This window comes from Polyodon spathula, chromosome 13 (assembly GCF_017654505.1).
Source record: "Polyodon spathula isolate WHYD16114869_AA chromosome 13, ASM1765450v1, whole genome shotgun sequence".
NCBI classification, from domain to species: Eukaryota; Metazoa; Chordata; class Actinopteri; order Acipenseriformes; family Polyodontidae; genus Polyodon; species Polyodon spathula.
Genome location: NC_054546.1, coordinates 32,869,463 through 32,884,059, shown reverse-complemented (window position 1 = coordinate 32,884,059; position 14,597 = coordinate 32,869,463). Strand labels below are relative to the sequence as shown.

General features: G+C 38.8%; 1 protein-coding gene across 1 annotated transcript in view; it reads left to right on the top strand.

Moving 5' to 3' along the window:
• LOC121325278 (low-density lipoprotein receptor-related protein 3-like) overlaps positions 1–14,597 on the top strand; it is a 38,230-nt gene that overhangs the window by 12,260 nt on the left and 11,373 nt on the right. Inside the window, exon 3 of the mRNA XM_041267712.1 lies at positions 2,798–2,936. Within this exon, the coding sequence (XP_041123646.1) occupies positions 2,798–2,936 (139 nt within the window). The remainder of the gene's footprint in view (positions 1–2,797; positions 2,937–14,597) is intronic.

Here is a 14,597-nt window from a genome sequence, read left to right as displayed (position 1 = left end):
TATTTGCAAGCCTTCTATTATGTGTTTTTCACTTATGGGGGAAAAAGAAAAACCCAAAATAGGCTTTATGGGTGTGGTTCACCAAATATTTTGGTTGCAAATATTTATGGATTTACAATACTGTACTACTATTATGGCTTCTGATAGACTTTTGCAATATAATTTTGTAGTTTCTTTGATTACACAATGTCTTCACATGACGTGCCACAGACTCTGACTTGAGAGATAGCCAGCCAGCCATCCATTCAGTCATTATTATTTCAGGCTTGACACACCTTTCCAATCGTCTTTTCTGTCCATCGCGAATGTTTACGGCCCCAGCGGTCTCGTGCTGATGCAGCTGAGGACCGCTGTCTTAGAGAAGCCCTGTCCTTGCTACTGGGGTACCTACTCAACATGCACCCACCAGCAAGTATCTTTCAAGTTCTAGTAGATCTTTGCCTTCCCCCATTTCTGCTAGACTGTTTGCAATTGTGCTGAGGTTTAATACTGATCTCTAATAATCATGGTTGTACCTTCCCAATGCAAGATCAGTGTACCTTCCAGCATATTTAACTAAAATGGCAAGGGTTCCATATGACAAGTATTATGCGTGTAACACATCTGTGTCTAGAAACTTGATTTATGATCGGCAAAAAGCAGAGCAAATCATAGCCAATTGAAATAGAATATACAGAGTTTCAGTAGGTGTTTGCTTGGCTTTCCATCGCTGCTGTAGTACAGAAAACAGGGTACAAGTACAGTTTGGTATTGGCAAAAAAAATAAAAAATCCCTGTTAGTTCTTAGAAAAAGGATGCCAGTAAGCTTGGCAGGCCGCACTGCCAGCTGACATACAGCTTCCAGCATATTCCATTTGATCAGCTCAGAAAGCTGCTCAGGGTTTATTGAATATTTCATTGAAGCAGATGGAAGTTCTTAAGATTAGGTGGGTCTCAAATGCACAGTCAAGTTTATTCAGGCTTGATCTACTTTAACAGTACTGTTGGAAATCATGGAAACACTTCTGCAAATACAGTGAAAACTGCTTAAATAGTGTATACCAGTCTTGACAGGCACCGCAATAGAAATGAATTCATTAGCGGTGAAAGGGGTGCCACTGCACTCGTGGGACGCCTTGACGTTGAAAGGAGGTCATCTACAATATTCAGGTATAATAAGATATTTAGTAAAGGGCTGGCAATACATATCCCACCTCCAGTTATTTGTCATTCTGAGAAAATGGACAACGTGGCTTTAATTTGCATTGGAAGAGAGGATGGTTACGTACAAATGAATGTTGAGAGATAATCTGAAGCACCTAATAACTTCTTCATATTCTATGTTGGTGATATTTTGGAATCTATTTTGCATTCATTCAACTCCAGTGACCAAATGACTGGGGAAATCGCACAATTACAAACGCTGACGTATGGCTTGATTCAGCTGTTCATTTAGGTGTACGTGTTATATAAATAGAATATTGCATGAACATTCATGGTAAACTGTGATTATTTCACTCTTTAAAGGGAGGGTCTTGGATTATTTGTCCATTCTTATTTGGGGAATAACTACAGTACGTGTTGCATCCTTTATGTACTGTGTTCAGAACTGATGTCCATCTAACTTACACAGTCCAGAAGGTGGCTGATTTTACTTTTGAGTCAGCTGAGTCAAAAAAGAAATAAAGAAAAAAAGATAACTTTCTTTAACATTATACAGAATTAAAGCTGTTCTGTTCTATTAGTGAAATGCTGGTTTGTATTGGTGAGTAAATAGTTACTCTTTTTGTTGAAGTAGATAAGCTGTGTAATTCAGTGACTTATCTCAATCTGCTGAACTGTTGGGTTCCAGAGAAGCTTAGCAGACATGTTAAAACGTATACCCTGTTCTCAGACTAGTATGGGTTGATGGATCCCCTATTGACTGCTGGTGACTCTTCAGTTTCACAGCGGTAACTGCATGTTCAAGATTTATAATGCAGTGTAGCTTGTTTTTTTATGAATTCCAGTGTTGATGGGTTATTGGCCACCCAGGTAGAAGTTTTTTTTTTTTTTTGATGAATTCAAAGTTCAGTGCCCATGAAATAATTATTTACTTTTTGGAATAAGGTAGAACAACATCCTTTGCACCTGAGGCAAAAGCAGTAAAACTGTCCAACCGCGTGGAGATATCCACTAAATCCAATCGGTGAAACCAAACTGAGCAAATTGAATGTATCAGACAGAAGTTTGAAAATGCTGAGTTTTCAAAATGCATTCTATAAAACAAAAAACAAAACCTCTTTTAAAGCCAGCATTAAAAAGGCCACTTCACAATTGAGACTGCAATGTACCGTCAATATAAAGGTCACCCCCCTATTCTATAAAAAGGCCACCATCTGCAGTGTAGTATCTATACTGTTTAATTTCTTCATTTAATAAGTTCAGTAAAACTTTAAGGGGAGAAAGAAAGAAAGTCCCGCCCTTTTTGAGACGACAATTTCAGCAAAAAGTCGATCTCCCCTTTTTAGGACCCCCTAAAAATACCTAGAAAATAGACTTATACAAAGGTTTTTACAGTATTTCTTCCAGAAGCTTAATCTAGTCACATGTGCATAATTAAAATGCTGGTGCATTGACATCATAATGTAACTATCATGCAGTGCAACAGTACAACCAAGTGCTTCAGACTATTCCAGTAAATTAGGACAGTAGTGATAAGTAAAGTATAAATATAATTGAAAATGTTTAAAGTATTCAATAAAGCATCACTTGGCTAACACTATGGTGTATTAAACAAAAAAAAAAAAATCAAGTACACATTTTTTTCCTTTCTCAGCTGCCTGCAATGGGAAGCTGGAACAGCACACAGAAAGGCGTGGAGTCCTTTACAGCCCGTCCTGGCCTCTGAGCTACCCAGCGGGGCTGAACTGCAGCTGGTATATCCAGGGGGACCACGGGGATGTCATCACTATCAGGTACACCAGGCTTCGGGCATTGGACCAGCCACAGCCTTCTCCCTCCAAAGTGTTAATAGGGACGCTAATGCATTAACTGTGTCCGTCCGCCACGTTTTACATGGTGAACACTATTGATTTTCATCATCAAACTTTTATCATACAGTCTTACCCTCCTGTAGAGGTTTCGGATTGCATTTGGCTGAAATCAGATATTTTTTACTTGTCCATTTACTCTTTCGTGTTCATACCTTTGCGCTTACATTCAAACTGCTGTTGCAGTGCCCAACTCTACACAGACTGCTTCTCTGTGGGGTGCTTGGATGAATATTAAACTTGTAATAAATTACATATTAGAAAAATTGTAGCTGTTCTAAAATCCCTTTCAGGTACTGTGTGATTTATGAGGACCCTCTAAATGTACCTGCAGAAGTTTTATAATAAATGTGGTGCTTGTCAATTTAGGGCTTATGAAAGATACTGTAATGTAAGCAATTTAATTGGTTATGTTCAGGTAAATGACACATTTTAACTCAATTACTGCATGGCTGGATGTTGGATGCTGAAACGTTTTATTTATTTTGCTAAAAAAAAATAAAAAAATAAAAAAAAATTATTAACACCTGAGAATTAGCTTAACATTTTACATAAACCTACATTTCCAGCATAATTGGTTCAGGTGTTGAGATGTTCAGACCAGGTTTTCTGGTTTAAAATACAGCCCATTAATTGTTATTTAAACATATTGCTTGGTTATCTATAGTCATTATTTTAATCCCTAACATAGACCAAACATTATTAGGTAAAAGATCCAGATTCTGGAATCTGTGTTCTATGATTCCACTGTCTGTATGTTCATTGCCAAATGCAGCCAGTGAGAGAGGGTGTGTTTGTGCTCTTTAAGACAATTGATATTCTCTGATTCAAAAGCTGGAGCTGCACATGTAGAATAATAGATGTGCAACAAGGCTGTGTTTCCATAGAGGGAGTCTGAAGACATCATAGACCATGAGAGAGAAGATCTGAACCATCTGTTTTTATTTTGGAGAATAATTCAGCCAGCAGCAAAGTCAGGCTAGGATTTTTTTTTGAGGAAACACAACAGAGCTGCAGCCATGTTTGCCATGTTGCTGTTTAGGAATTAAAATGTCTTATTATTATTTTTATTTTTTTTAATTGTCACACGGAACAATGATTGCAAAGATTGTGGCATCAGTATTGTATTGTACTTTTAGTAAAGTATTGTACTTTTTGACATCAAAATTATAGTTTTTGTTTTTTAAAAAAAAATGTCAGTACATAATGTACAGCAACCGTATAACGGGAAATTTTGGCGGTGAATTTATTTTCATTTTATTGGTGGTTTTGATTGGATCGCCAATAATACTTCCACCAATCAGAGGGTTGCGTACAGCGAGTGATCCCACCCTCTGACAGACTGGAATGCAGCACTGGTTAAAGAAGTGGTAGACCAGGGAGAGAAAGTGTCGGATGCAAAGTGAATATGAGAGTAGCAGTGAGTGAGGAAGCCAATGTGCTTGAAAACATCAATGGATTTAAAAAGTCTGGAATTGGTGATGCGATCAGAAACCCAGCGGCAGTGTAAACTGCTGCCGTGGTACCCGTAGGACTGTTCTTTTTTATGTTTATGTTCAAATGCATTAGTTCTGCACTGTATAATATTGAGCAGATTTTTGCCAGTGCTTGCTAGTCTATTAACAAGTTTGAAATTATTTCGAATCACATTTAAAGCATTTTTGTTTTGGCTTTATTGTTAACGTTTTCACAGGTGACAATTTTTGTAATGGCGCTTATTTGAAATCGCTCTTATCCATTTATTCTACTTACCACTTACTTACTGCTCCTAATGGAATTTACTCTTTACAAGCAAGTATCTTTACTATGACTGCTCTTAGGTGAAATCGCTCTCAAACATGATTATTTACAATTTTTTATATTCTTATTTGAATGTTCTTATATTTACTACTGACTTTATTGTATTTTATAACTGCTCTTATATGTAATGTGATATTATTGAACAAAATAAGTGTCTGCTAAGAAATAAAAGAATAATACTGTCCTACAGTTACTAAATGATAATTCCACTGCGATATATTGGTGAACCATAGCTACATTTTAAAACTGAGAGTTAGCAAATGCATAAATGCCTATCGTTAAAGTTAAAGTTATTAATCCTTTCTAATTACCGGTACCTTAAAATTATGGGCCATATAAGAATGATTTAATATAGTAACTGAATTTTAGAAAGCCGCCTTTGTTGTTCTCCATGTTGCTGCGGTAACATTGTGGGTCATATAACAAATTGCTGCAAATGAGATACTGTCTTAGCAGACAGATTTCATTAAGTAAACATGCATTTAAGTGTTTTTGAAATTAGTATTAAACTAAATTAGTACTTTTTGAAAAAAGTATAAGTGCAAAAAGGTGTGGCACTTTTCATTGTGATACCAGCCAAAACTTCCCATTATGTGATATTATAAAGCAAGAGGAACCTCTTGTGCTATTTAGCACATGGTCATGTATATAAGCTATATCTCCCGGTTGCAAATTGATTTCAGTCCTTTGATCGAGGACTGTTTAGTGGCGCTCATTGGACAGGTGTATCCAAATACAATTGAAAATATTTAAACAAGCCAGATGAAAAGTTACCTTGGCAACACCCCCACCCCCTAAAAAAAAAAAAAGTTTGATTTTGTGCCTCACTGTGCTCTTCACTTGGTGGGTATGACACAACAGGAAAACAATTACAGATTCTTAAATTGTAACCACATGGAGTGTAATTTCAAAGGGGCTAACAAAGTCAAAGCAATTCTTCATATTGCTTCCCACTGCCTCTGTATTGACTCATCAGCCCACAAAGATACCTAATCATTTTATCATGTCCCCAAGGTTTTTTGTTTTTTTGTTTTTTTTCTTGCCATGTCATTGTTATGACTGGGTCCTCTGCAATAAACCCAGAAGGAGTTATACAAGAACACACTGCTACGGTTTGCGTCTGTTTTAAAAAGTACTTTAAAGGTGTAATGACCGATAGTATAAGATACTATAAGAATCCATTAGTGTGTAGGGTTTCTCTTCTTGTATAACAGATGTGATCTCGTGCAGTTTGCGTGAGAGGACTGCAAAGCGAAGCTGTTCAAACTGTGTGAAATGAATTATACAAAGAGACACCCTACACACAACGTTTTAACTTAATACTAATCTACAAAATGAGGACTGTACTTAGTTAAAATAGTAGTAGTTAATAGTTAAAAAAAAAAAAAAAAAAAAATATATATATATATATATATATATATATATATATATATATATATATATGTATATATATATATAACTAAATAGATTTGGTCTTATTGGAGTTTAATACTGAATACAGGGGCAGGTAACTCTGCAAAGCCAACAATGGAAACAAATCAGGATTCTAAAAAAAAAAAGCATGAGGTGGCCTTTTTCCTCAATCAAGGTTTTACTGTGTAATGGTTCTTTTGATGGTGGCATGGAAACACAAAGCTGCCTGTTCTGCACTGCTAATAAAGCTTTTCTGTGATGAGACGGTATTCTCTGATTTAGCGGCTAGCTCTCCCAGCGGCAGCATAGCCGCCTATTCATCACCATCGCGTGGAAAAAATAAAATAAAAAGGCAGGCATTCGGGTGCAGCTATAATAAAAAATGAAAACTCTGTACAGATTATTGCACGTTTTGAGTTGCTCAGCAGCACATCAATGAGGAGAGTTTTCCCCTGATGTTCGAGGCTTCATAACACATTCCAGGGGTTAGATTACCGTGCTGTGTAGCTGAACAGTTGCTGTGACACTGCAAATGCTAAACAAAGAAGCTATTTTCCTCTAGCGCAGTTTAATCAGACTGTACACTGGAGATTAAACCAGAGCTGTGTCTGATTACTTGAGCTCCTGCTATCCTGTTTAATGCTGCCCATGTGCTCCACACAGTGTTTCATGTCAGAGGGCTTTATTGTGCTTCTGGTCCCTCTCGCCAGTACAGAAGGATCAGTGACTGAGCAGATAACTCCTGCTCCAGAAGTAAGCAGGGTTTTGGAGAGGGGTCTCGGCTTAAATAGACTAAGAATCCCTGCTGTGTGTGTAAACAATCTACTGCAGGATTCCTAACACAGCCTCAGCGTATGCAACATAGAATGTTGAATCACAATGCCAGATGATGTAAACAAGCCTGAGTTAGCAGCTTCTAGTTCAGAGAGCCAGTTTCTGACATAACAATGTAGTTTTGACTAAGGGTCTATAAGATGCTCTAACAACATTACCATAGGCTATATTTGCAGAATTGAACTTGTCTATTGCCACAATCTTATTTTTGCCCATGTGTATTGAATCCTGTGTGTAGACCCACTTGGGCAATGTTGCTCATTTGTTTCAACTTGCATCCATTCATGCCAATGTGAGCACCATCTCTAAACTACTTCAGTCTTTGGTATGTTGTTTAGCATTGCAAGACGTGATGAATATTAAAAGACAATATTGTTTAAAGATGACCCTTGCATTAAACATTGAATACAAAGTGGGAAATATTAGCTTCATGCGGCATGCTAACACTACCATTTTATTGGTTCTAGTTTGTTGCAAGCACCAAAATAAAAGGACATTACAAAAACTCACAAACTTAAATATTGCAGGACGAACGGCACGACACAGAACACGAAAAACACAAGCCACATACCTCTAACACCGACATTACCTCTAACATACTAACTGTTTCACCACTGGTGAGCCACCTTATTTATACACCCGTGGCTGGAGCCTTAATTTATCATTTAAACATTTATTCAATTGATGGCTCCAGCCACATTCCCACGTCTGTTTTTGCGGGAGGATTTCAACTCCCTCCCTGCCACCCAATATTCCCCCCCACACAGATCCCTGTGCTTCGGCAGAGCTTTCATCCTGCCTCGCTGCCAACTACGCTGAACTAAAATAATAATAATAATAAAGTACTACAAATAAACACAGGGTGGGATGTACCCTGTCACAGTTCCTAAAAACAATGTGTGAAGCCTGACAGACAGTATTACTTCATGTAATGCTTCTGACTGTCAGTTTATGCTGTCATACAACATTTAGTGGCAATTATGTGGTATTAGAGATGGCGACTTTTTATTATAGGCCTATGTAAAACTTAGTTTAGGTATGCCTGATTTTGAAGGGTTTCATTTAAGGTCTGATATCCCTGTGTGAATGCGTCAGTTGCAGTGCGTAGGTGTAGGTGCTGCAAACAACGACAAACACAAAGTTCACGGTTTAAGTATTTTCTTTTTATTTTCTTTAGTGGTCGGCTTGACCGTTGAAATAGTAATGGTGGCTCTACCCAACTATGGGTATTGCCAGCGTATAAACCAAGGGGTTGCAGTCCCAGAATAATAATACAAAAACACAGACATACAACACAATACAGACATGCCTGTGGACAGTGGGTGCTTTAGGTGCAGGTATGGTGATTAAACAGTGGTGTTTGTTTGAACACAGGTGCAGTGCAGTCCGGGTTTAGATCTGGCTTGAAGCAGCAGCTCCAGGATTCGTATTAGCCGCCTGGCAAAAACAAATATACACAGTTACAAAAACAAACAAAACACTTCCCTAATGATTTACAAATTGATTACTTCCTTTCTCGGGCCTAGTGGTAACCACATCAAAAAACATCAGAAGACAGAGGACATTGGGGAAACACAGCCGCGTGTGTTTTTCTGATAACAAACAAGCTGAAACTCGGAGCAGCTGATTCAAATTCAGCGCCGTTTTGAGACACGGGCGAGGGGAGGAGCCGACAGCACAGCAGAACAACGCAGTTAAACGAGGCAGTCTTCCCAGCGACAGCGAGTGGAAGCGACAGCGAGTGGGAGAAGTACAGTGTGGAAAAGTACAGAGCAGTTTCGAAGCAGAAAGGAGAAATTGCATCTTGAATTGCTTTAATCAGAAAACAGAGGACATTGGGGAAACACAGCCGCGTGTGTTTTTCTGATAACAAACAAGCTGAAACTCGGAGCAGCTGATTCAAATTCAGTGCCGTTTTGAGACACGGGCGAGGGGAGGAGCCGACAGCACAGCAGAACAACGCAGTTAAACGAGGCAGTCTTCCCAGCGACAGCGAGTGGAAGCGACAGCGAGTGGGAGAAGTACAGCGTGGAAAAGTACAGAGCAGTTTCGAAGCAGTTGGAAAGCAGGTTGACAGCTGCAGAAGAAACTAAACTTCCAAAAAAAAAAACCCTCAACATGGTCTTCAAGCCAGTAATCTGTGACACCTGCTTGATGTGGGAAATCCGAGAAAACCCAGCGGAGCTAAACCAAGTGTGCCTAAAGTGCCGCACGATCCAGGATTTGCATAAACTAGTAAGCATGCTAGAAATGGAGCTGGAAGAAGTGAGACAGCAACAGGATCTTGAGGAACTGGCACACCCACAATTCATGGAAGTCTGCATCACCCCTAACAGACTGAAAGCCACCAGGGAGATAGAAGGTCAGAACAGCTGGGTTCAGGTAGGCAGAAGCAGGGAAAAAAAGAAACTTCGTCAAACACAACCACCAGAAATCAAAACAACCAACAGATTTGAGTCACTTCAGAATTGTGATGAGCAGAACCAACAACAAGAGAATGAAAGGAACAACATCCAGGACCCTATTGACAGTGGTGACAAGACAGTAAAAAGAAGGGAGGTCATGATTGTTGGGGACTCCATATTGAGAAACACAGCAAGTTCAGTTCGCAGTTTGGACCCCCTTACTACAACAGTGTGCTGCCTTCCGGGAGCCTCGGTCAAGCACATCACTGAAAACGTGGACAGGCTCCTAGAACGAACAGGAGACGACCCGGTAGTAGTCGTCCACATCGGTACAAACAACATTGGAAGAGACAGACCAAAATCCCTGCAAAACAAATTCAGAGAGCTAGGAAGGAAATTAAAAGAGAAAACCAAAACTGTGGTATTTTCTGGTATACTACCCGCACCTTGCAAAGGACCATATGGACAGCTGGAAATAATAAATCAAAACGAATGGTTGAAGACGTGGTGCACACGGGAAGGCTTCACCTATCTTGATCATTGGACCACTTTCTACAACGAGGACTATCTGTATAGACGGGATGGACTGCATTTAAATAACAAGGGAACTAGTCTACTTGGAGAAAAGATCCTCGAGCAGGTTCGGAAGCATTTAAACTAGAAAGGAAGGGGGGAGAAATCAACAAAAAAACAGAAGGGAGACCGCATCAAAACAAGAACAACAACTCAGGTAAGACAACCATTAAATGTATTTATCTAAATGCTAGAAGTATCAGAAACAAAATTCTAGAACTTGAAGCTACTGCACTAACAGGTAACTATGATGTGATAGGTGTTACAGAAACGTGGTTATCTGAGAGTGATGGGGACGAATATAATATTTGTGGGTATACACTGTATAGGAAAGACAGGCAGGACAGAAGAGGAGGAGGGGTAGCGCTATACATAAGAAACAGTCTTGAAGCCCAGGTGTTAAACCTGGACAAAGAAAATAAAACCGAATCAATATGGGTCAGAATAACAGACAAAAATTCAAAAGGCATAATAATAGGAGCATGCTATAGACCGCCAGATTCAGACGGTGAGCAAAATAATCTGTTATACAATGACATTAGAAATGTGTGTAGCAAAGGAGAAGCCATACTAATGGGGGATTTCAACTTCCCCCAAATAAAATGGGAAAACCCGGTGGGTAGCACGAAGGATGAAATAGAAATGGTGGAAATGACAAATGACTGCTTCCTAACACAATTTGTGAAGGCACCCACTAGAGGGGAGGCATGCCTTGATTTAGTCTTTTCAAATAACGAAGATAGAATAACTAAAACAGAGGTCAGAGAACCACTGGCAAACTCAGACCACAACATGGTCTCATTTGAAGTGTTTTTTAAATCCTCAAAAGTAAAGACTAAAGCTAAGGTTTACAATTTTAGAAAAGCAAACTATGAAGGCATGAAACAGAGACTAACAGAAGTAGATTGGAGTAAAATAGAGAAAACACCCACAGAAGAAGGATGGTTGTTCTTCAAAAATGTAGTACTAGAGGCGCAAAACAATTATATCCCTAAAGTAGACAAATCTAAATGTAAAACTAAATTGCCAAAATGGTTTAATAGATCAATTAAAAAAAATATTCAGCGAAAAAAGGCACTTTACAGAGCATTAAAAAAGGACCAAAAAGAAAGTACACAGAAAGAGTACACAGAACTGCAAACGCAAGTCAAAAAGGAAGTTAGAAAGGCCAAGAGAGAAATAGAAATGAACATTGCTAAGGGAGCTAAAACCAATTCCAAAATGTTTTTCCAATATTACAACAGCAAGAGAACATTCAAAGAGGAGATTAAATGTTTAAGAGATACAAATGGCAAAATCATAGAGGAAGAAAAAAAAAATAGCAAATATGTTAAATGATTACTTTTCACAAGTTTTTACAAAGGAAGATACTGACAACATGCCCCACATGTCATCCAGTTCCTATCCAGTTTTAAATAACTTTAGCATAACTGAGGCAGAAGTGTTAAAGGGACTAGGAGCTCTTAAAATAAACAAATCCCCTGGGCCGGATGAGATCCTCCCAGTAGTACTCAAAGAAATGAAAGAAGTAATTTACAAACCGCTAACCAAGATCATGCAGCAGTCTCTTGACACAGGGGTGGTACCGACAGACTGGAAAATTGCAAACGTAATACCGATCCACAAAAAGGGAAACAAAACTGAACCAGGTAACTACAGACCAGTAAGCCTGACTTCTATTATATGCAAACTTATGGAAACTATAATAAGATCCAAAATGGAAAATTACCTATATGGTAACAGGGTACTGGGAGACAGTCAACATGGTTTTAGGAAAGGGAGATCGTGCCTAACTAACTTGCTTGATTTTTTTGAGGATGCAACATCGATAATGGATAATTGCAAAGCATATGACATGGTTTATTTAGATTTCCAGAAAGCTTTTGACAAAGTCCCGCACAAAAGATTAATTCTCAAACTGAACGCAGTTGGGATTCAAGGAAACACATGTACATGGATTAGGGAGTGGTTAACATGTAGAAAACAGAAAGTACTGATTAGAGGAAAAACCTCAGAATGGAGTGTGGTAACCAGCGGTGTACCACAGGGATCAGTATTAGGTCCTCTGCTATTCCTAATCTACATTAATGATTTAGATTCTGGTATAGTAAGCAAACTTGTTAAATTTGCAGACGACACAAAAGTAGGAGGAGTGGCAAACACTGTTGCAGCAGCAAAGGTCATTCAAAATGATCTAGACAAGATTCAGAACTGGGCAGATACATGGCAAATGACATTTAATAGAGAAAAGTGTAAGGTACTGCACGCAGGAAATAAAAATGTACATTATAAATATCATATGGGAGATATTGAAATTGGAGAAGGAATCTATGAAAAAGACCTAGGAGTTTTTGTTGACTCAGAAATGTCTTCATCTAGGCAATGTGGGGAAGCTATAAAAAAGGCTAACAAGATACTCGGATACATTGTGAAAAGTGTTGAATTTAAATCAAGGGAAGTAATGTTAAAACTGTACAATGCACTTGTAAGACCTCATCTTGAATATTGTGTGCAGTTCTGGTCACCTCGCTATAAAAAAGATATTGCTGCTCTAGAAAGAGTGCAAAGAAGAGCGACCAGAATTATTCCGGGCTTAAAAGGCATGTCATATGCAGACAGGCTAAAAGAATTGAATCTGTTCAGTCTTGAACAAAGAAGACTACGTGGCGACCTAATTCAAGCATTCAAAATTCTAAAAGGTATTGACAGTGTCGACGCAAGGGACTTTTTCAGCCTGAAAAAAGAAACAAGGACCAGGGGTCACAAATGGAGTTTAGAAAAAGGGGCATTCAGAACAGAAAATAGGAGACACTTTTTTACACAGAGAATTGTGAGGGTTTGGAATCAACTCCCCAGTAATGTTGTTGAAGCTGACACCCTGGGATCCTTCAAGAAGCTGCTTGATGAGATTTTGGGATCAATAAGCTACTAACAACCAAACGAGCAAGATGGGCCGAATGGCCTCCTCTCGTTTGTAAACTTTCTTATGTTCTTATGTTCTTATGTAAAAGGAACAGTTTGCTGGGGCCACTTCCCCTAAATACCCCCCGTCACGCCCTATTTTGGTGGTGCGGCCAATCACGTCTCATCCAATCCGTGACTGACGCATCGCCTACTGCTTTAAGGCAATACTTCTGGTATTGTGGCCCCGCCTCCTTCCTGGATGGCTGGCTTCCTGCTGACCTTGGAATGAACTGCCGAACCATCCATTACAGGACGCTCTGCTCTGATTTATACAGTGCCCTCACAGATCTGGACAGAGATTGTTGACTAGGATTCATTTGCTCTCTGTCACACCCTGTCTGTCATTTTATGAAATTCCACACTTGCCAGATATTTATTATACATCCACAGTAATTGTACTTTTGTAAATGGCTGTTGTCCTCCTTTATGAATACAGATAGGTGGGCTATCAGAACAGCTTCAGGAGAGAGCTAGATCCTACAGCATACCAGCAAGGGAAAGCAATGACTCCAATCCACATCGCTTATAAAGCAGATCGTGCCTGCCTGGTAATCGTTCCTTTCAGCTCCTACTGAGCGATCTCAGAACAAGCCTTCAGGGAAATCCTGTGTTTACACTGGAATAATAAAAGGTCATTTGAGACTGGGAATTCACAGGCATTTACTGCACAAAAAGTAAATCAGAGTCGGCTTAGCTAGCAGTAAAGTTAATCTACCTCTACTGGTACTGTAGCAATGAGTGGAGAGGACTTGTCACAGTTTCACTATTCAGAATTGCAGTGTCCTTGGCAGCCGAAAGGACGTTTTATTTTTCTTTCTTTTTTCTTCATTTTAACTGCCTCTCGTCTTTTTGTTTAACATTTGTGGAAATATTAATACTACATGAATGTATCTATCTATTTACAATGCTACCTTACTTATTCCTCATAAATTGATATAAAGGGTCATGACTGCTGTTTGCCCTATAATTCCATTCCATGCCCCTTCATTCTAAGGCAATATACCAAGAACTGTCTGATCCTGTTGGGATCATAATTGATAATTCGATAATATCACAAGAACAACAATATATGTTAAGTTTTTTTTATAATACCGCATTTAAAAAAAGACAAACATGAATGTTTATTTGTTCTGCAAGAACGTTAACCAAAAACGAGATTCTGTGAAACTAGCCCACGTAGAGCCACCTAACAGCTGGACAGAGGCAGTTAAACAAAGCCATACTAGTACTACTTCCCTCTGTCACCCTACTTGTAGCTATGCTCCAGTCATCATAAACTGCCTGATAAGGACTCTATTATACTGCATTGCAGGGGGATACACAGCGCTGTCCCACAGCAGCTAAGCAAGCGTGTTCAGTCTTGTAAAACTAACCCTTTTCAACTTCCCATTAATACATACGTGGAATATTAAAAAAAAAAAAAAAAAATGCATCAAATTACTTTGCATCATATGTTGACTTTTTGATATTACACCACTGAGAAGCAAATATTTCACTTTATGTGGTTACCTTACTTGCAAAATATTGAGCTCTTTAAAACCATTGTGACTCTTTCCTTGTTGTGTATTCTCATCTCGGTGCTTTTTCATTACTCTGG